Here is a 15596-nt window from a genome sequence, read left to right as displayed (position 1 = left end):
TGCCAATTTGCACCGGTGTCGGCCGTAAACTTGCCAAAACACAACAGCCGTGCGCTTAGCGAACACAGTTTTTTTTTTTTGTTATTGTTGTTTTCCGCCTCTCGTCCCAGGCACATATCCACATGCACAGCCGTGGTCTCCGAGCAGGGAAGTCGATTTTTGCGACGCCAGTTGCCTTCACGGAAACTATCTGGGCGGGGGGGCGGGTAGAGAGAGAGAGAAAAAAAAGAAAAAACGCCATCGAACGGACCAATCAGAAGCGAGCTACGCCCCGCCATCTACGGCGTCCAAGGATTGGCGACGTGTGCACGTCAGCCGGCCACGAGCGACGCGGCACTTAAAATTCATGAGCATCGACGGCGCTCATCGACGCGAGAGCAAACGTGGAGGCATAAATTAGGCTTTAGCCAAATCTACTTCCGGGTAGATAGTGCGCATTTGCCGGCTGGCGCTGGGACAAAGACTGAGCAGTGCGCACGTCGTGCCGCTTTAATGGAAGCCACCAAATGCCAAACCTCGATCCAGGATGACACAGTTGACATAAATGGGAATTCTGAGTCCACTGGTTACGTTTACAAGTGAGTGTCAAACTTTTATTTAAATTAGTCAAGCCACACAGCACGGATGAATTGTAGCAATACACAGTATGCTGTTAACAGACCCAAGCAGTCACACATACACAACAACAACTAAGGAGCATAAAATTATTTATCACTAAAGCAGTTGCAGTACAATGTGAGTTGAATTCTCTTTTTTTATTGCCAAGTTTGTTCATGTTGATGACTGTCACTAAGTTCTAATTAAAAAAAACAGCACTTTACACATCCTTTTGGATTGATATTCTGCTTAGTTTTTCACTGAACCCATATGTTGTTTCTGTATATCATCGACATAACTCAACCTTATTTCTAAATCACTTTAAAACATCAATTGCTGCATACAAAGTGCTGTGCATGGAATAGAAATTAGTCTTTTAGTAGACACAAGTGAAATAAAATAACACAAAATAAAATTAATTAGAGTAAATATAAGTAGATAAGTATACACGCAAATAAAATACTAAAAAAAAAAAAAAAAATCTGTACAAGTATAGAAATAAAATAACACAAAATACAGAAGGCACCATAAAAAAAGTAAAATGATGTGAAGTCTCATGCTGAGTCAAAGATCAAAGAATAGAGATGTCTGGCAAAAATGAAAGGAAATTTTGTCCATATCGTACAGCCCTAATCCAACACGCAAATGAAGGCAACTGCTAGCCAATTCCAGATAGAAGGGGCTGGGTCACAGAGTCATTCATTCGGACATAGTTGTTTACAGAAGTGACGAGTGGATTTGTTTCAAATGAACTTTTGAGTTGAATAAATGCAAAATGAACTACACATTTTTTTTTCAGTTTGTCTTTTAGATTTCAGAATGAACTGCCGCTTTTAAGTGACAGAAAATATTTCTGAACAGTTTTGCAGTTGTCACAATGCCGCTGTTCAACCTGATGAACATTAGATTTAGGTTGATAAAGTGTGCCCCCACAAAAAAAGGTAATGCCCCCCCTACAATTTCTTTCTGGTGACGGGTCTGTATATGTATACTGCTAATTTATCATATACTGTAAGTCATCTGATCCATACAGGACTGGTACAGGAGACCCAAAGAAGTTCTTGAAAATATAGTATATTGTTAATTATGTTAATTACTAATACATAAGTACACCATTATATCCTGTGAAGTTTTCATAAGAGTGGAATTTGAATGTAGTCAATGCAATAATTTGTATGGATGGAAACAAAGAAATATGATGGAATGAAAACACTGCATGCAATTTGTTTTTTTAATACAATATCTCATGAACCAGACTAGTGTAACAAAAGTGTAGCAAAAGTGTAACAACTTCAATATTATGTTAAAATGTTGAATATTTTCTTAAGGTACCATTGGCTTATGAATAATTGTCCAAGACAGAATTTCCAATGTCCTGGTTGTAGAAAAAACATGACTGTTAATGTTGGTAAGCATTTGGTTGACTTTATATACAATAAAGAAACACGACTACTGAGATGCCGTTGAATTATTCATGTTTATAACATGTCAGTACAATTTTACAAGTCACTGTTCTATTATTCATTTAAGGTGTTTTATACTAGAGTACAAGCACAATGATGCCTGAAGTAGTTCCCCATTTTTAAACGATTTTCAAACTTTCACTGGCACGTAAAGAACAAAAATGAGCACACTTTTAATAATCTCCAGACACAACATGTGAGACAGAACAGAAGTAACTGGTCAGACAGTGTGATCAAGTCAAGCTAATTGATGTTGGCAGTGAAATTAGACTTGTTTGTTAGAATACAGAAGCTCAAAATGTACTGTAGGTGGAGAATAATATCTCAGTCTAATGCAGCTGTCGTCAGTGATCATGAACAAATCATGCTGGTCTGAAGAGCACAAAAACAGAGAAAGATGCAATCAAATATGCGTTGGGATGTTAAAACCGCAGATGAGGAGGGTGTCGGGCTGTGAAAAAAGTTGCTATTATAGAAATAGGTTGGCCATAGAGGTTTGGTCTCCTTTTACAAGTATCTCACAATATTATTCTACTCTAAAATGTATTTTGCTCAAGCACTTATCAGGTCTGGAATATCCTCTATATCCATTTTTACAGGATTAACTCTCGCTGAAAATTCACTTGCTTCTCACGTCACAATTCAGAGCGTTTGTTTACACTACTTCACTCCAACTGTTTGGAAACTAAGGGTCAAATCCATGAAGGATGCACTGCGTCCCCTAACAGCGGCAAAAATTGCTCCACATCTGCTGAAACATGCCCACAAAGTTTTTTTCAGTTGGGAGCTGGAAGACAGGGCGTCAATGCGAGTGAGAACAATCAGTGTGACCTAGAAAATAGGTCAAACAGTTGATAATTCAGCGACCAATCCTATGGTGAACTTGTGCGCGACGTACGGATGGTCTAATCGTTCAGAAAGAGATTTGAGATCATTATTTCGGCTACCGGCAGTGATTCTAAACCAGGGCGGAGAGAGTGAGAGAGGAGTTGAGTGAAAGAAGACGAGCGCGGTGGCAAGCGAACCTTACAACGCAACTGCTTTACACGCACAAAATCAGTTTTCTCTTTCTCATATACTGCGGGTCATAACATTAACCTGATTGTAAATTCCAGGCAGATGTGACTAATATGCCATATTATCTTTAGTGAAATAATTTTGAACAAAAAGTTAACTATTTAAACACGATTATCACAACATGTTAACTCAGGCTTGATCTCTGCTGAGGAATGTGTTGCAAACGTGTAGCTGGCCGAGCGAAGTTAAAGTCACGCGGCTGTTTACCGTTCAGGTTATGGACCGTCCACAACTTACAGTTCCAGAGTGACCAATGTCAATGGTAACTTGATTGGTAACTTGAACTTCTGTAACAAGCAACTTGCAGACGGTTCCTAACGTCTATTCGCTACAGCTGCCGCTTTTTTTTTTCTTCTTCTGGCAGCATACACGCACCCATGAAGTGCGATTGTTCAGATAAAAAAAAAAAAACTGCACAAGTAAAATAATAAATTAATCATTTAGCGGATAGTTGGCATTCACCTTCCTCTCTCCTCTCATCATCACGTAACGTCACAACGCTGTCTAATCGGGAGCTCGTGCCAAATGACTCTCCGGTCTGCCGCCCATCCTCCTCTTTGACAGTGTTTCCTCAGGTCGCATATTTGGCGGAATGCACTTTTTTTGTACGATATTTACGCCAGGGGTCCAAAACTGTGGCAAGAGTCAGGTGCCGAGAAACTAAAAAAAAAAAGATAATACGTGATGAAGCCCGTGACTCACTCACAGGTAAGTGTCATCCTGCAACAGCTTGTTTGCAGTTAATAGTTAGCAAGCTAACACATCATCACTCCAGGTCAAGTATTGTCACAGTAAACCTCTAGTCAATCAAATTTTTTTCCTAACAAGATTTAATTTTCTGCAAAGTGCAAACCAGTACAGTTTAAATCAGAGTTGATGCACCTGCTGCACCACTTATGTCTTCCTCTGTGTATACATAATTCACATCACAGCAAAATACAAACAAACAAACAAAAGACAGTAAAAAGATATCTCCCATTGTTTTGCTGTTTTAAGTACTGCGCTTTTTTATTTTATTTTTTTACAACAAATATACCCTTAATATGTTAATTGAAATATGGGGTTTTCAATTATTTCTGGTCTCTTTCAATCTTATTTATGAACTTTAAACTAGTTTATAAGCAATATACATTTAAGTTAAGTTACTTTTTACATTTGAGTGGCCTTGCTGTCCTAAGTATCTATGCTGAAGTAACAAAATTTCTTGTATACGATGACTTAATAAATGTTTTTGCTGCTATAAAGTGTAGACGCACACTTTTGTAGGATTCTGTGCAGTTGTTTGCCTATTTAAAGTGCCTTTCCTTATTTGCACTTTTATTAACAGATATTTATTTTGGTTTGTTTGTTCCTGTCAAGAGAGTGGGGGTGTTGGAGGCAGGACCCAAATGCAGGGGGCAACAAAAAACAGGGCAAGGCAGGGATGCAGGTAAAAAAAAGGGGATTTAATTAACAAAAACTATAAACAAGGTACTATGAAAAAATTAACAAGATCAAAAACAAGGCATGGCAAGGAAAACAGGGACATGAACATAAACAGGCACAGGCACAACAGATACTACAAGCACAATGACTCCACCAGAACCGAACGAAAAACAGGTGACTAAATACACACAGGCTAATGACAATGACTAGACACAGCTGGGCAAGACACAAGTGGCAAGGGAAGCTGATTGGTGGATACACTGGGAAGGGAAGACACACTCAGGTGGACGTGGTTTGACATAACGGGACAAGGGAAGAAACAAGGAACACATGACAAACGACAAAAAAACACCAAAAGACAACAAAAACCCACCCCCACAAAACCAAAACATGACAGTTCCTTTATTTGTGAAATTTGCCTCATTTGCACTGTTGCTCAGAGCACTCATTGTATTTGCACTTTATTTGTTAAGTGGCTTTGTTCTAATTTAATTGTTAAATGTTAATTGGCATTATTTAAAACAATACTACAGTGGTTGGTTTTTGATTATTAATGAAAACAGTAGAAAAAATACATGGAAATATATATATGTATATATAATTTATTTGTTTTTTTTGTGATTTTTGTGAGGTAATGCAGGAGGGGCTGGGGGTGGTGATTAGGCACCACCTTACTTTTCAGCTTAGGGCACCCAAATGGGTAGCAGCGGCCCTGATTACACGGGCGGGCCGGCTGAATACGTCGAGCCCCACTTTCAACTTCGCTTTCGGCTGGACACAAATTTTTGGCGAGTGGCTGTACTGCTTTTGAAGACGTGCTTCTTTGATATAGGGCATAATTCTCCCTTTGATGTCCGCTGTGGGACGCAATAATTCTTCGTGAGTCTCTTTGGTTGTCATTGGCAGCCACGTTATTCTTTGCAAAAATGGCCGATACTGTACTTTATGCAAAAATATTCATAGAAAGTACTATAAAATCATCATCACTCAACATATGGTAAATTTACATTTTTTTTCAGGGAAGAATTTATATTAACCATTTCATTTCCATTTACTCGTGTTCATTTAACTAGAATCCCGCATTACATTGTAACCAAAAGGTAGAATCCTGGTCATCCGTTATTGCTTTTTTTTGTGCTGTATCTTAAACCTTTTATTGTGGCTACATGCTCATGGTGCTCGTAATCTACATCAGACATTAAGTGCCATTATGTTTACTTTTTCGTCTCTTCTTCAAAGAGATGAAGAATCAGATGAACAAAAAGTAGTTGTCATGGCAACTAGGGTGTGTGGTAGTTTGCTAGCACCATGAGCATGAAGCCACAAGTAAAATGTTTGAGTATTTATTGTTTACAGCAGCAAAAGAAGCAATAACCGACCAGTATTATTATACCTTTGTGGGATTCTAGTAAGGTAAGCCATATTAAACGAAAAATAAAATCTTTACTGTAGTTAGAAGCAGACAGTTTACGACTCCTTTGCTGCCATCAACATGTACGTTTCTGAAATTCACTATGACCAATTTCTGAATGCAGCCCATGTTATGATGCCATTCACTTGCGATTCGACATGGAATCACAGCCGAACGAGATGCAAATGTTCAACAACTAATGAAAACTATTTGCAGAACCACAAACAAATCGAAACACATCTGAATACTTCATGTTCATTCCTGTTCAGTGTTTGGAAGGCTTTAGTAAATGTCCAGATGAAGAGAAAATAAAAATGGCACAATCCTTAATTTTGTTTGTGTAGTTAAAAATAAATGTCATTGGTTGTGTGTACAATGCTGATTCAAAACACTGTTTTTTTTCTTTTCTTTTTTTTTATTATTTATTTATGCTGTACCCATTTCTAGAGGACAATCACAATAACCCCAAGATCACAAACATGTCCTTCCCCTTTTAAAATGATGAGGAAAAAAAAGCATTACAAAATCCATTCTAGAAGTAAACCACTGTAGAGATAAAACATAATAGAAACATAACCATACGATACAGCCAAGTCAGATCAATGAATTCCCTTTAGACTCAACTTTCTACGAGACATCTCAAAAATACATTTATGTACACACTTTGCTGTATTGTACTGTACAAAATGTGGCAAAACTCAAAACTCAAACACATTCTCTGTAGACATGCAAACACCTTACTCATATTGTAAAAATGTCTATTTCATAACTTCTGTTGTAATATATTTTCAAATATTAGGTCTTTGGAGAATATCCTGAAAAAAAGAATATGCACCACTTTTGAGATGCCACTGCCTGCATTAGTTTTAAATAACATGATATTGTGAAATTACTTATCTTCATGTAGAATTCTAAATTACGACGATATAACAGACAATTTTGTCTTTCAGATCCTAAACTGTGTCTATTTCTCAAACACCTGAGTTGACATTGACTTATGTGACCCTTCTAATGCAAAACTCCCACTGCCAGCAAAATATATTACAGTATGTTGAACCTCATAAGGCATTGTGCATGTCTACACAAAACCCCTCTTATAATACATGTGACATAGAGAAAATGATTTGATGTTGGAGGGTTACAGTAGGAATTGCACTTATTCAGGATCTGAGTGGCCGGGGAGCATCTTGTTGTGCATCGACACATAGCCTGTTCTCATGAGAAATAAATAACATATCTGACGAGAAATACATTGTTCATAATGAATTATAACAGTTTTCTATTTTTCTAATGAAAATAAAACACTTTGTGAAGCTATTAAAACAGTGTTTATCTTTCGCCATATATTCCAGTCAGTGTTGCAATACAAACAAATCAAAGAAGAGGCAAAATGTGAAGAAGTGTTTTCCTCCCATGTGTTACCGCCAAAGAGATCAGGGTGAAGGGAATGAAAGAGAACCATGCAACTGTAATAACGGTGAATGACCACAAGCATGACAAGAGATCCCGCAAAAGACGAGGACGAGTGTTCAGTGTGCTTTGACAATAATTGCAGTTGAACTGAAATTATTTTCGAGGCCGTATCGTACCTCAAGTCCCCGCAGTAAAAAGTGTCACTGTCATCATAGGTGTCCATAAGTTGTCTTTATAACACATGTGCACTCACACACACTTAAGCGCATGAGCAGCTCTAAACTATTGTGTCCGTGCTCATCTAAAATGTGGTCCAAATGCAAAAAGGCCTTCTGCCTACTCCTCATCCTCGTCTTCGTCATCAATCAGTGGGAGCAACTCCTCCTTCAGGCACTCCCTGTAGAAGCTGGTAAGAGTGGCATACAGGTGCTGGTTGCTCTGATGTGACAGGAAATGTCCTTCGTCCGGGTAGAGCTGATGGGGAGAAGGCACGTGAGTCTGACAATATGAATCATATTGAGGCACCCAATAACCGCCGGGTACATCCTTCTGTTAACACTGCTATGAAAGGTAGTCCACAAACACATTTGTCACATGACCCACCACCTGTTGAGCACAATACAGCCAAGTTAAAGAGCATAAACCGGAGCCACATGGTTGATAATAAACACCATTCACAGGGAAACACAGTAAAGTGGATCTTTCATTACCAAGTAAGTGCCTCCAAAAAAAAGTTTGTTTCAGAAAGTTTGAAACAATTTCCCAACTGTACTGTACAATGACACACATTCTAAAGTACAGTGGAACCTCTACTTACGAACGTCTCTTCATACGAAATTTTCGAGTTACGAAACGCCTCAACGGGAAAATATTGCCTCTTGTTACGAAAGAAATTTCTAGATACGAAAGGTAAATACATTACCGAACGCAACATACTTTCAGCTATGGCTATTTCCTACCATAGGTACCTATGAGCGTAAATACTAGATCGGTGTTTGTGCATCGTTCTGGCATCCCATTGGCTAAGAGGAAACTATACCATAGGTATCTATGAGCGTATACTAGATCGGTGTCTATACAGCGTCCTCATCATTCATCCCGCGCCCCATGAGGTGTTCTGATAGTTTTTTGTAAATGTATGAACTAACGGCCAACGAATTTGTGCAAACATTCAAACAATTGGTGATTGATGAAGGCACAGTAAGTTTTTAATTGCGACGAGACGGGCCTTTTTTTTTTTGAAAAAGATGCCTCGCCATACCGGAAGTTTCCATGAAGTTTCAGAATTTGTTTAAAAGAATCGCCCAGAAAAAGTGTTCACCAGTCGGGCTTTTGCTCATTAAGATGATGTTTGCATTGGACATTAATGAAGGATTGTTTTAAAAAAGAAAAAAAAAAAAACAACTTCTGAGGGAGGAGAACATGAACCTGAGGGCAAAAAAACGATGAGGACAGCAGTTAAAAAGGTAAATGACCATCATTTTTATTCTTTACTCTCTTCTTTGTTATTTACATTATGCACAACTCTCATTTATTGTGCAATAATCTAATTGTAACATGTATTTGTTACATGTTTTGATGCATTTTTATGCTTTATAAAACATTTATGTCTGAAATTTGGGAGGCTTGGAACGGATTAGGGCATTTACATGGAAAATGCGTCTCTACTTACAAATTTTTCTACTTAAGAACTTTCTTCCAGAACCAATTAATTTCGTAAGTAGAGGTACCACTGTAATATACATCCATCCATTTTCTTGACCGCTTATTCCTCACAAGGGTCACGGGGGGTGCTGGAGCCTATCTCAGCTGGCTCTGGGTAGTAGCACACACTGGACTGGTTGCCAGCCAATCGCAGGGCACACAGAGACGAACAACCATCCACACTCACAAGCACACATAGGGACAATTCGGAGCGCCCAATTAACCTGCCACGCATGACTTTGGAATGTGGGAGGAGACTGGAGTACCCGGAGGAAACCTACGCAGGCATGGGGAGAACATACAAACTCCACCCAGTAAAGCCGGAGCCTGGACTTGAACCCGAGTCCTCAGTACTGGGAGGCGGATGCGCTAACCCATTCTAAAGTCGCCCATTCTAAAGTAACATTAAATAATAATAATAATAATAATGATAATGATAAATGTTAGCATAACAATAGTTAGCATGTTAGCAGTAGTCATTTAAATTTGAACCACTGCAAATATAAAGTAACTCTACAAGACAAGCTCAACTCTCAAAAACGTTTTTTTTTTTCCCCCTAGTTGTATTTATTTGTTTATGCCCATCAAGGTTTTTTTTCTTAGTTGTATTTATTTAATTATTTATGCCCGTTTATCATTAGTTCAAAAACTCTTGCTATCCTTGCACGGCATCATGCAGTATCTTACTATTTAAATTTTACAACAGTTACATTGTTTTTATTCTCTGTATTTTTTTTATAATTATATTTAATACTTAGTAAGTACAGTTGCACTTTTTGTTTGTATACTGTGTTTACAATAATAATTGTAAATATTATAAATTGTCTTATTGTTATTATTAGGGGTGTTAAAAAATTGATTTGGCAATATATTGTGATATCACAGCACACAATTCTTGAATCGATTCAATAGACGGCCGAATTGATTTTTTAACATCCATTTTTGATGGAAAAATATTCAGCAAAACGTCTTACTTAGGTTTAGGGTTCACAGTACACCTTAATCATGGAAGAATGTTATATTAATCGAACATTAAGCCTTAATATTTTATTTCAATGCTGTTCAAACATGAAACAGATTACAACCTGTTTGTTAAATCAAGTGGCTCACAGTTATAAGACTCAAGTTTCAGATAAATAAATAATACATTTTCATACAAATTTTACAGTGTACATGTACTATTTTACTGATTAGGGTTTTCTACATTTGAGTAAAAAAAAAAAAAAAATCGCAACAATCGACTTGTGGATTCGTATCGGGATTAATCGGTACCAAATCGTAACCTATGGATCGTGATACGAATCGAATCGTCAGGTACTAGGCAATTCAGACCCCTAGTTATTATTAAGGATGTACCGATATCCAAATATCACGAAACAATATTATCACGATATGAAGCTCACCATACGATAATTATCACAATATTGTTGGGAGGTTGGCGATATTTAAAAAAGATCACGTTGTAAAAAAAAAAAAAGCTCATACAAAAAAAAACCACAATATTGTGCTTTAGTACATAACTGCAATACATATAAACAACCTACACTCTCTAATAACACTTAATATTGAGGCACTTACTCACCTAATACAAGCACACATTGAGTTCCTCCACATATTGACTCGCTTCACTAGCATAATTGCAATCCCTTTCAACTGACAATTAGTGATTTTAAACATAGAAGGGCCAAAACATCCCTAATGAAAATTAAACTGCACTAAAAAATAGCTACCAGTTGGTGCTAGAACTGCACAAATGGAAATCAACCTGACTTTTTTAACACGTGTGGCTTTTAATTATCGTGAACATGACGACGACGATATTGTGAAAGTTTTAATATCACGATATCACGATATCGCCATTGTCGTTACATCCTAGTTATTATAGTGTATTATCTTGTATTTGTATGCAACAGTACAATCGAGTCCAACAGACGTGTGTGCAGTACATCTGCTACATTTGGCACAGTGTCTGAATGTATTATTTTGCATCACTGCCTTCTTTTTTTAAATGGACAAGAAGTGTTTTTCCAGTGTGATGCGTCACTGACAGTCACCTGCATTGAGTAGTTTGCTCCAACTCTCACAAGGTTCTTGACAAGCTCAGCAGTATGTTGAAAGTGGATGTTAGCTGCAAATAAAAAAGGGAAAATGTGTCAGCACAGTTCCGACTCAAACTAGGATTCTGGCAGAATTGAAATACAACAACAAATTTGGCATTCATTGCTCATCCGAGAACGCATTCCTCTGAAAATTTCTGCATCAATTTGGGCAACACGCTTTTATTTTCTCTTTTTTGATTCAAAACATTTGCCTCATTACCTTTCAGAAATATTTGCTGCTTTGTGCTCAGCAGTGATGCACAACAGGTCCAGTATATTCATTTTCACACTATTTCTTTTCACTTACCATCTGCTGTGCCGTGTACCAACATCAGTGTCTGGTCTCTTAGTGCATGAACATTCTGCAGCACACTGGAGAACTGGAAGGAAATTAGAAAAAGGAAGCCAAAATAAAATCATTAAGAATTACCGACTGCACTTGCGTAACTATACATAAGAGAGTGATGCTACAAGAAACAAAAGACTGTGGTAATTGAAAACTAATAGATATACGCCGGCAGACATGTTGGAGAAAATGTATGTCAGATGTGATCAAATAAAAAGGTTAATGGAAATGTATTTTCATTCTGAATACAGAATAATGGGCGCACACACACACACACACACACACACACACACACACAGTGATTAAGACATATGGGTAGCAATAAAATGTCACAAAATTAGAACAATTGTTCAGATTTCTTCTCTCCAATGCCTTCTACCTCATTACTGAGAAAAGAGCCTCTGCATTTTGTCAATGCAAAAAGCCTGAGAGTTTTCCCAATAACGTGTAAATACGTTTTGTTTTTGTTTTGTTTTTTAAAATTGTTTTAAGTGTCCTAAAGACGTATTTATACGTTTTGTTTTGTTTTTGTTTTTTTTAAAATGCTAAAGCATACAGAAGGCTTTGATGCAGCCTCTCAACTGCAAAGAACAGTTGCAGAAATTGTAGTTATTACACAAACGGCCAGCAGGTGGCAGCAGAGCAAAGGAGATTAAAAAAAAAAAAAAAGCTAAATTACATAGAATTTTAAATACATTTGTGAAAACTGATGAAACTTAGCTCTCTTCTAATGCTAATTGCTGCAAAACGGAAACAGATAGAAACATGATGAAAGAAGAGACTTTAATCTTTCTTTTGATAGGTTCCATGCTTTTATAGCAATAGAACACAATATTCTGTGGGCCTTGCAAAATCAGTCAAAATCCAGTAAAACAGCCGGGAGCGAACGTGATTGTTTCTGTGAAAATGTCTGTGAGTGAATGTTAAAGACAAATACACTATTGAATACATTCATCACATTGTTGATTGGCAATCAAAGCTCTCTCCTAGTGTGATACAACTGATGCAAAATAAATGTAACGGCATGTATTGCATGAAAGGAATGTGGCCGCAAGCAGCTTTCCGAGTACTGACACTCAAATGAGAAGTGGTGAACACACCTGGTATCTGCTGTCATCTCGTAGAGGCATGCCAAGGTATCGCTCTGAGAAGGCTGATGCTATGAAAATGAAAAAAATAAATAAAAATGATTTTATGAATAATTGTTTTAGGAAAGTGCATGGAATCTCTTTTGTGTAGAAAATGTAATGCTTTATAATAAAATACTGCACTTAAATACTGGAATGTTCCTTCCAGTCGGCGATGAAATCGCTTCCCTTCATATGACACATTGCATTTTGTGTTTGGAAAGGTTTTATGCTTACCGTACAACTTCAAATCTGTCATGGGTGACATTGCACATGCACATTTGAAGACACTGTCCGTAGACTTAAGCACCATTAATGCAATATAGGCTCCATAACCCTGAACAAAAGAAAAATAAAACACATCATTGTACAATGCATGTAGCAATAGAAAACCTGTTGCAAGATGTGAAAAAACAAACAAACATTTTCTCATTCATCATAAACAACATTGTCGAGGTCAGTGGCATTTACTTTTTTTAAAGCATTTTTTTTTGCATGCAAATATGAAGAATATAGGCTCACCTTTCCAAAAATTGCTATTCGAGTCTTATCAATGTATTGAAAGTTCATCATGTAGCTGGAAAAACACAAGATATATAAGTTAGTTTTGAACACATGCAATTCCACTTCAAATCAGCAGGGAAACATAGCAGCTATTGTTTATTTAATTACTATTTTGTGACATTTACAGTATGTCAATAGAATCTGATTGATTGCTGTTTTTGAACATTGAAAGTGATGTATGTTCACATTTGGAAAAGAAAAAATGTGCCTGGTTCCTCTGCGGATTCCCATCAAGACATGCGGAGTCCAATAAAGAAATAAAAATGGTTGGAAAATGGGGCATCCTTGCAAAATAGTTTGTTTTAGCATGACTCAGCTTTCCCAGTCTTTTGTTGCCCCTGTCCCAGCAAAAACATTGCATTTTGTAATAACACACAAAAAAATACATTCATCAGTTTGAACAGTAAATATCTAATATTTCTTATGAATTCCATAGAATATAGCTTGCAAATCATTGGATTTTGTTTGTATTTAAATTTTACAAAACACCTCAATTTCATTGGAATTGTGGTTTGTATTTTCTGGTCGTCAGGGTGGACTGCACGACCATGCTGATGTGGCCACGGGTCAGTCCTGGCACTGTGTTGAACATTTAGTATAGGAAGGAGGCACTTGATCAGAGGAGATATTATGTCTGTAGTGTCCTGTGTTGCTCATCTCAAGTACGCCACACACTACAAGAGCTGTAAAAACAAACATCGATTTTATTGATTTAAAAATCGTTTAAGATGTTAACATTTGGAAGGTGTGCACACTACTTGACAAAGCATTTTATTATGAAGAGGTGGACATATTTATCACACCACCCACTCACTAAGCATCTACTCCACTCACAGTGCTTCAGCACAGTTGCTCTGCTCTCTTCTTATCATTATCGTGCGATGACACAATGCTGCACCACAGCACATTTTTAGATGCCTTGTACTCTAAATTTGCTGACTGTGGCTTATTTTCGCCCGTTCTCTTTATTTCCAATATACAAAGTGTCAGTTACCGTTCATTACTAGCAGTTTGGCTGTCTATTCATGTACTCATGTAGGAGAAATTGTACTATAGTCCATCTTTCTAATCACTCTTGACCCATGACAGTTGACGTTTGTTCGAGTGCAATGATGGGCTTCAGGTTATTAAATGCTACAAAAACTAAATTAATGATTTTTTACCTATTCAGAATCTGCAATGGAAGTCACTTTGTCAACTCAAGATGGCACTATAGGGATGTAACGATAAGGGCAATATTGTGATATCGTGATATTAAAACTTCCATAATATCGTCGTTGTCATGTTCACAATATTTAAAAGGAACACGTCAGGTTGATTTCCATTTATGCAGTTCTAGCACCCTCTAGTGGCTAGTTTCTTAGTTTCAATTTTCATTAGGGATGTTTTGGCCTTCTGTGTTTAAAATCTATGCTAATTGTCAGACGAAGAGGAACCTAATTTGCTTGTGAAGCGATCAATGTGTGCTTGCATTACCAAGTAAGTGCCTCAATATTGTTATTAGAGATTGTAGGTGGTTTATATGCATTGCTGTTATGTACAAAAGCACAATATTGTGCTTTTTTTTAGTAGGAGCTCTTTTTTTTTTTTTTTTTTTTTTTTTTTTTTACAATATTGTGTCCTTTTTTTTAAATATCGCCACCCCAACCCCCCCGCCCCGCCCTGGTGACTCTATATGCATGTGTGTTCATCTTCATCCAAAACCACACACATATACACAAGATGTGGTCTACCACTCAGCCCTATACACTTCGTCACAGATACACCATCTAGAATGCACCACTACACGCTGTATGAAACTCTACAGTGGTCCTCCCTATATTAGAAGGAAAACCCATGCGCTGATTTTTATTGCTAAAGCACTTAAGGACAAAATACCCATTTCAATTTCAAATCTACTTTTTTACCATAATAGTATTTACAAGGCATGGTCATCAGAAAAAAATGCTATTAGCAATTCCATGGACAAAAACAGAACTTGATAAAATGCTTTTTTCATCATGTCCACCAACTGTTTAGATTGAACATCAAGCCACATTAAATCAGGAATCACTCCCACCACTCGGTAAACCAACCAGCATGACGGAACAATATGACTGTTTTTAATCTGATGCCTTTATTTATTTTATTTTTCTGTTAAGTATTGCATGCCTGTTTCTATTCTATCTACTGTGTGGAGTCGTTTGTGTGTGGCTTTGTTTTGTCTCATGTCTGTTGTGCAAGTATAATATATATTTTTTTTAAAGTGACATACATGTTGCTTAAGAACAGTACACAATATTCACATTAGTCAATCAACAAAGACTTAACTTAGCGCCTCAAAAAAAAAAAAAAAATCTGAACATTTTATTTAACTTATCTGGTGATATG

The 15596-nt window shown here is 37.1% G+C and overlaps 1 protein-coding gene across 2 annotated transcripts in view; it reads right to left on the bottom strand.

The window, feature by feature from the left end:
• Positions 1-6271: 6271 nt before the first annotated feature.
• dpp10 (dipeptidyl peptidase like 10) overlaps positions 6272-15596 on the bottom strand; it is a 258273-nt gene continuing 248948 nt past the window's right edge. The window contains exons 21-26 of one of the 2 annotated variants that reach the window (XM_077536347.1): positions 13185-13239; positions 12900-12999; positions 12636-12694; positions 11497-11569; positions 11145-11218; positions 6272-7860 (exon numbers count right to left, since the gene is read on the bottom strand). In XM_077536347.1, coding sequence (XP_077392473.1) covers positions 7723-7860; positions 11145-11218; positions 11497-11569; positions 12636-12694; positions 12900-12999; positions 13185-13239 — 499 coding nt within the window. In that variant the 3' untranslated portion in view covers positions 6272-7722. The remainder of the gene's footprint in view (positions 7861-11144; positions 11219-11496; positions 11570-12635; positions 12695-12899; positions 13000-13184; positions 13240-15596) is intronic. The other variant, XM_077536346.1, reaches the window with a different exon arrangement.

This window comes from Festucalex cinctus, chromosome 11 (assembly GCF_051991245.1).
Source record: "Festucalex cinctus isolate MCC-2025b chromosome 11, RoL_Fcin_1.0, whole genome shotgun sequence".
Classification (NCBI taxonomy): Eukaryota; Metazoa; Chordata; class Actinopteri; order Syngnathiformes; family Syngnathidae; genus Festucalex; species Festucalex cinctus.
Note: the sequence above shows the minus strand (reverse complement) of the source record. Positions and strands in the feature narration are given on the sequence as shown.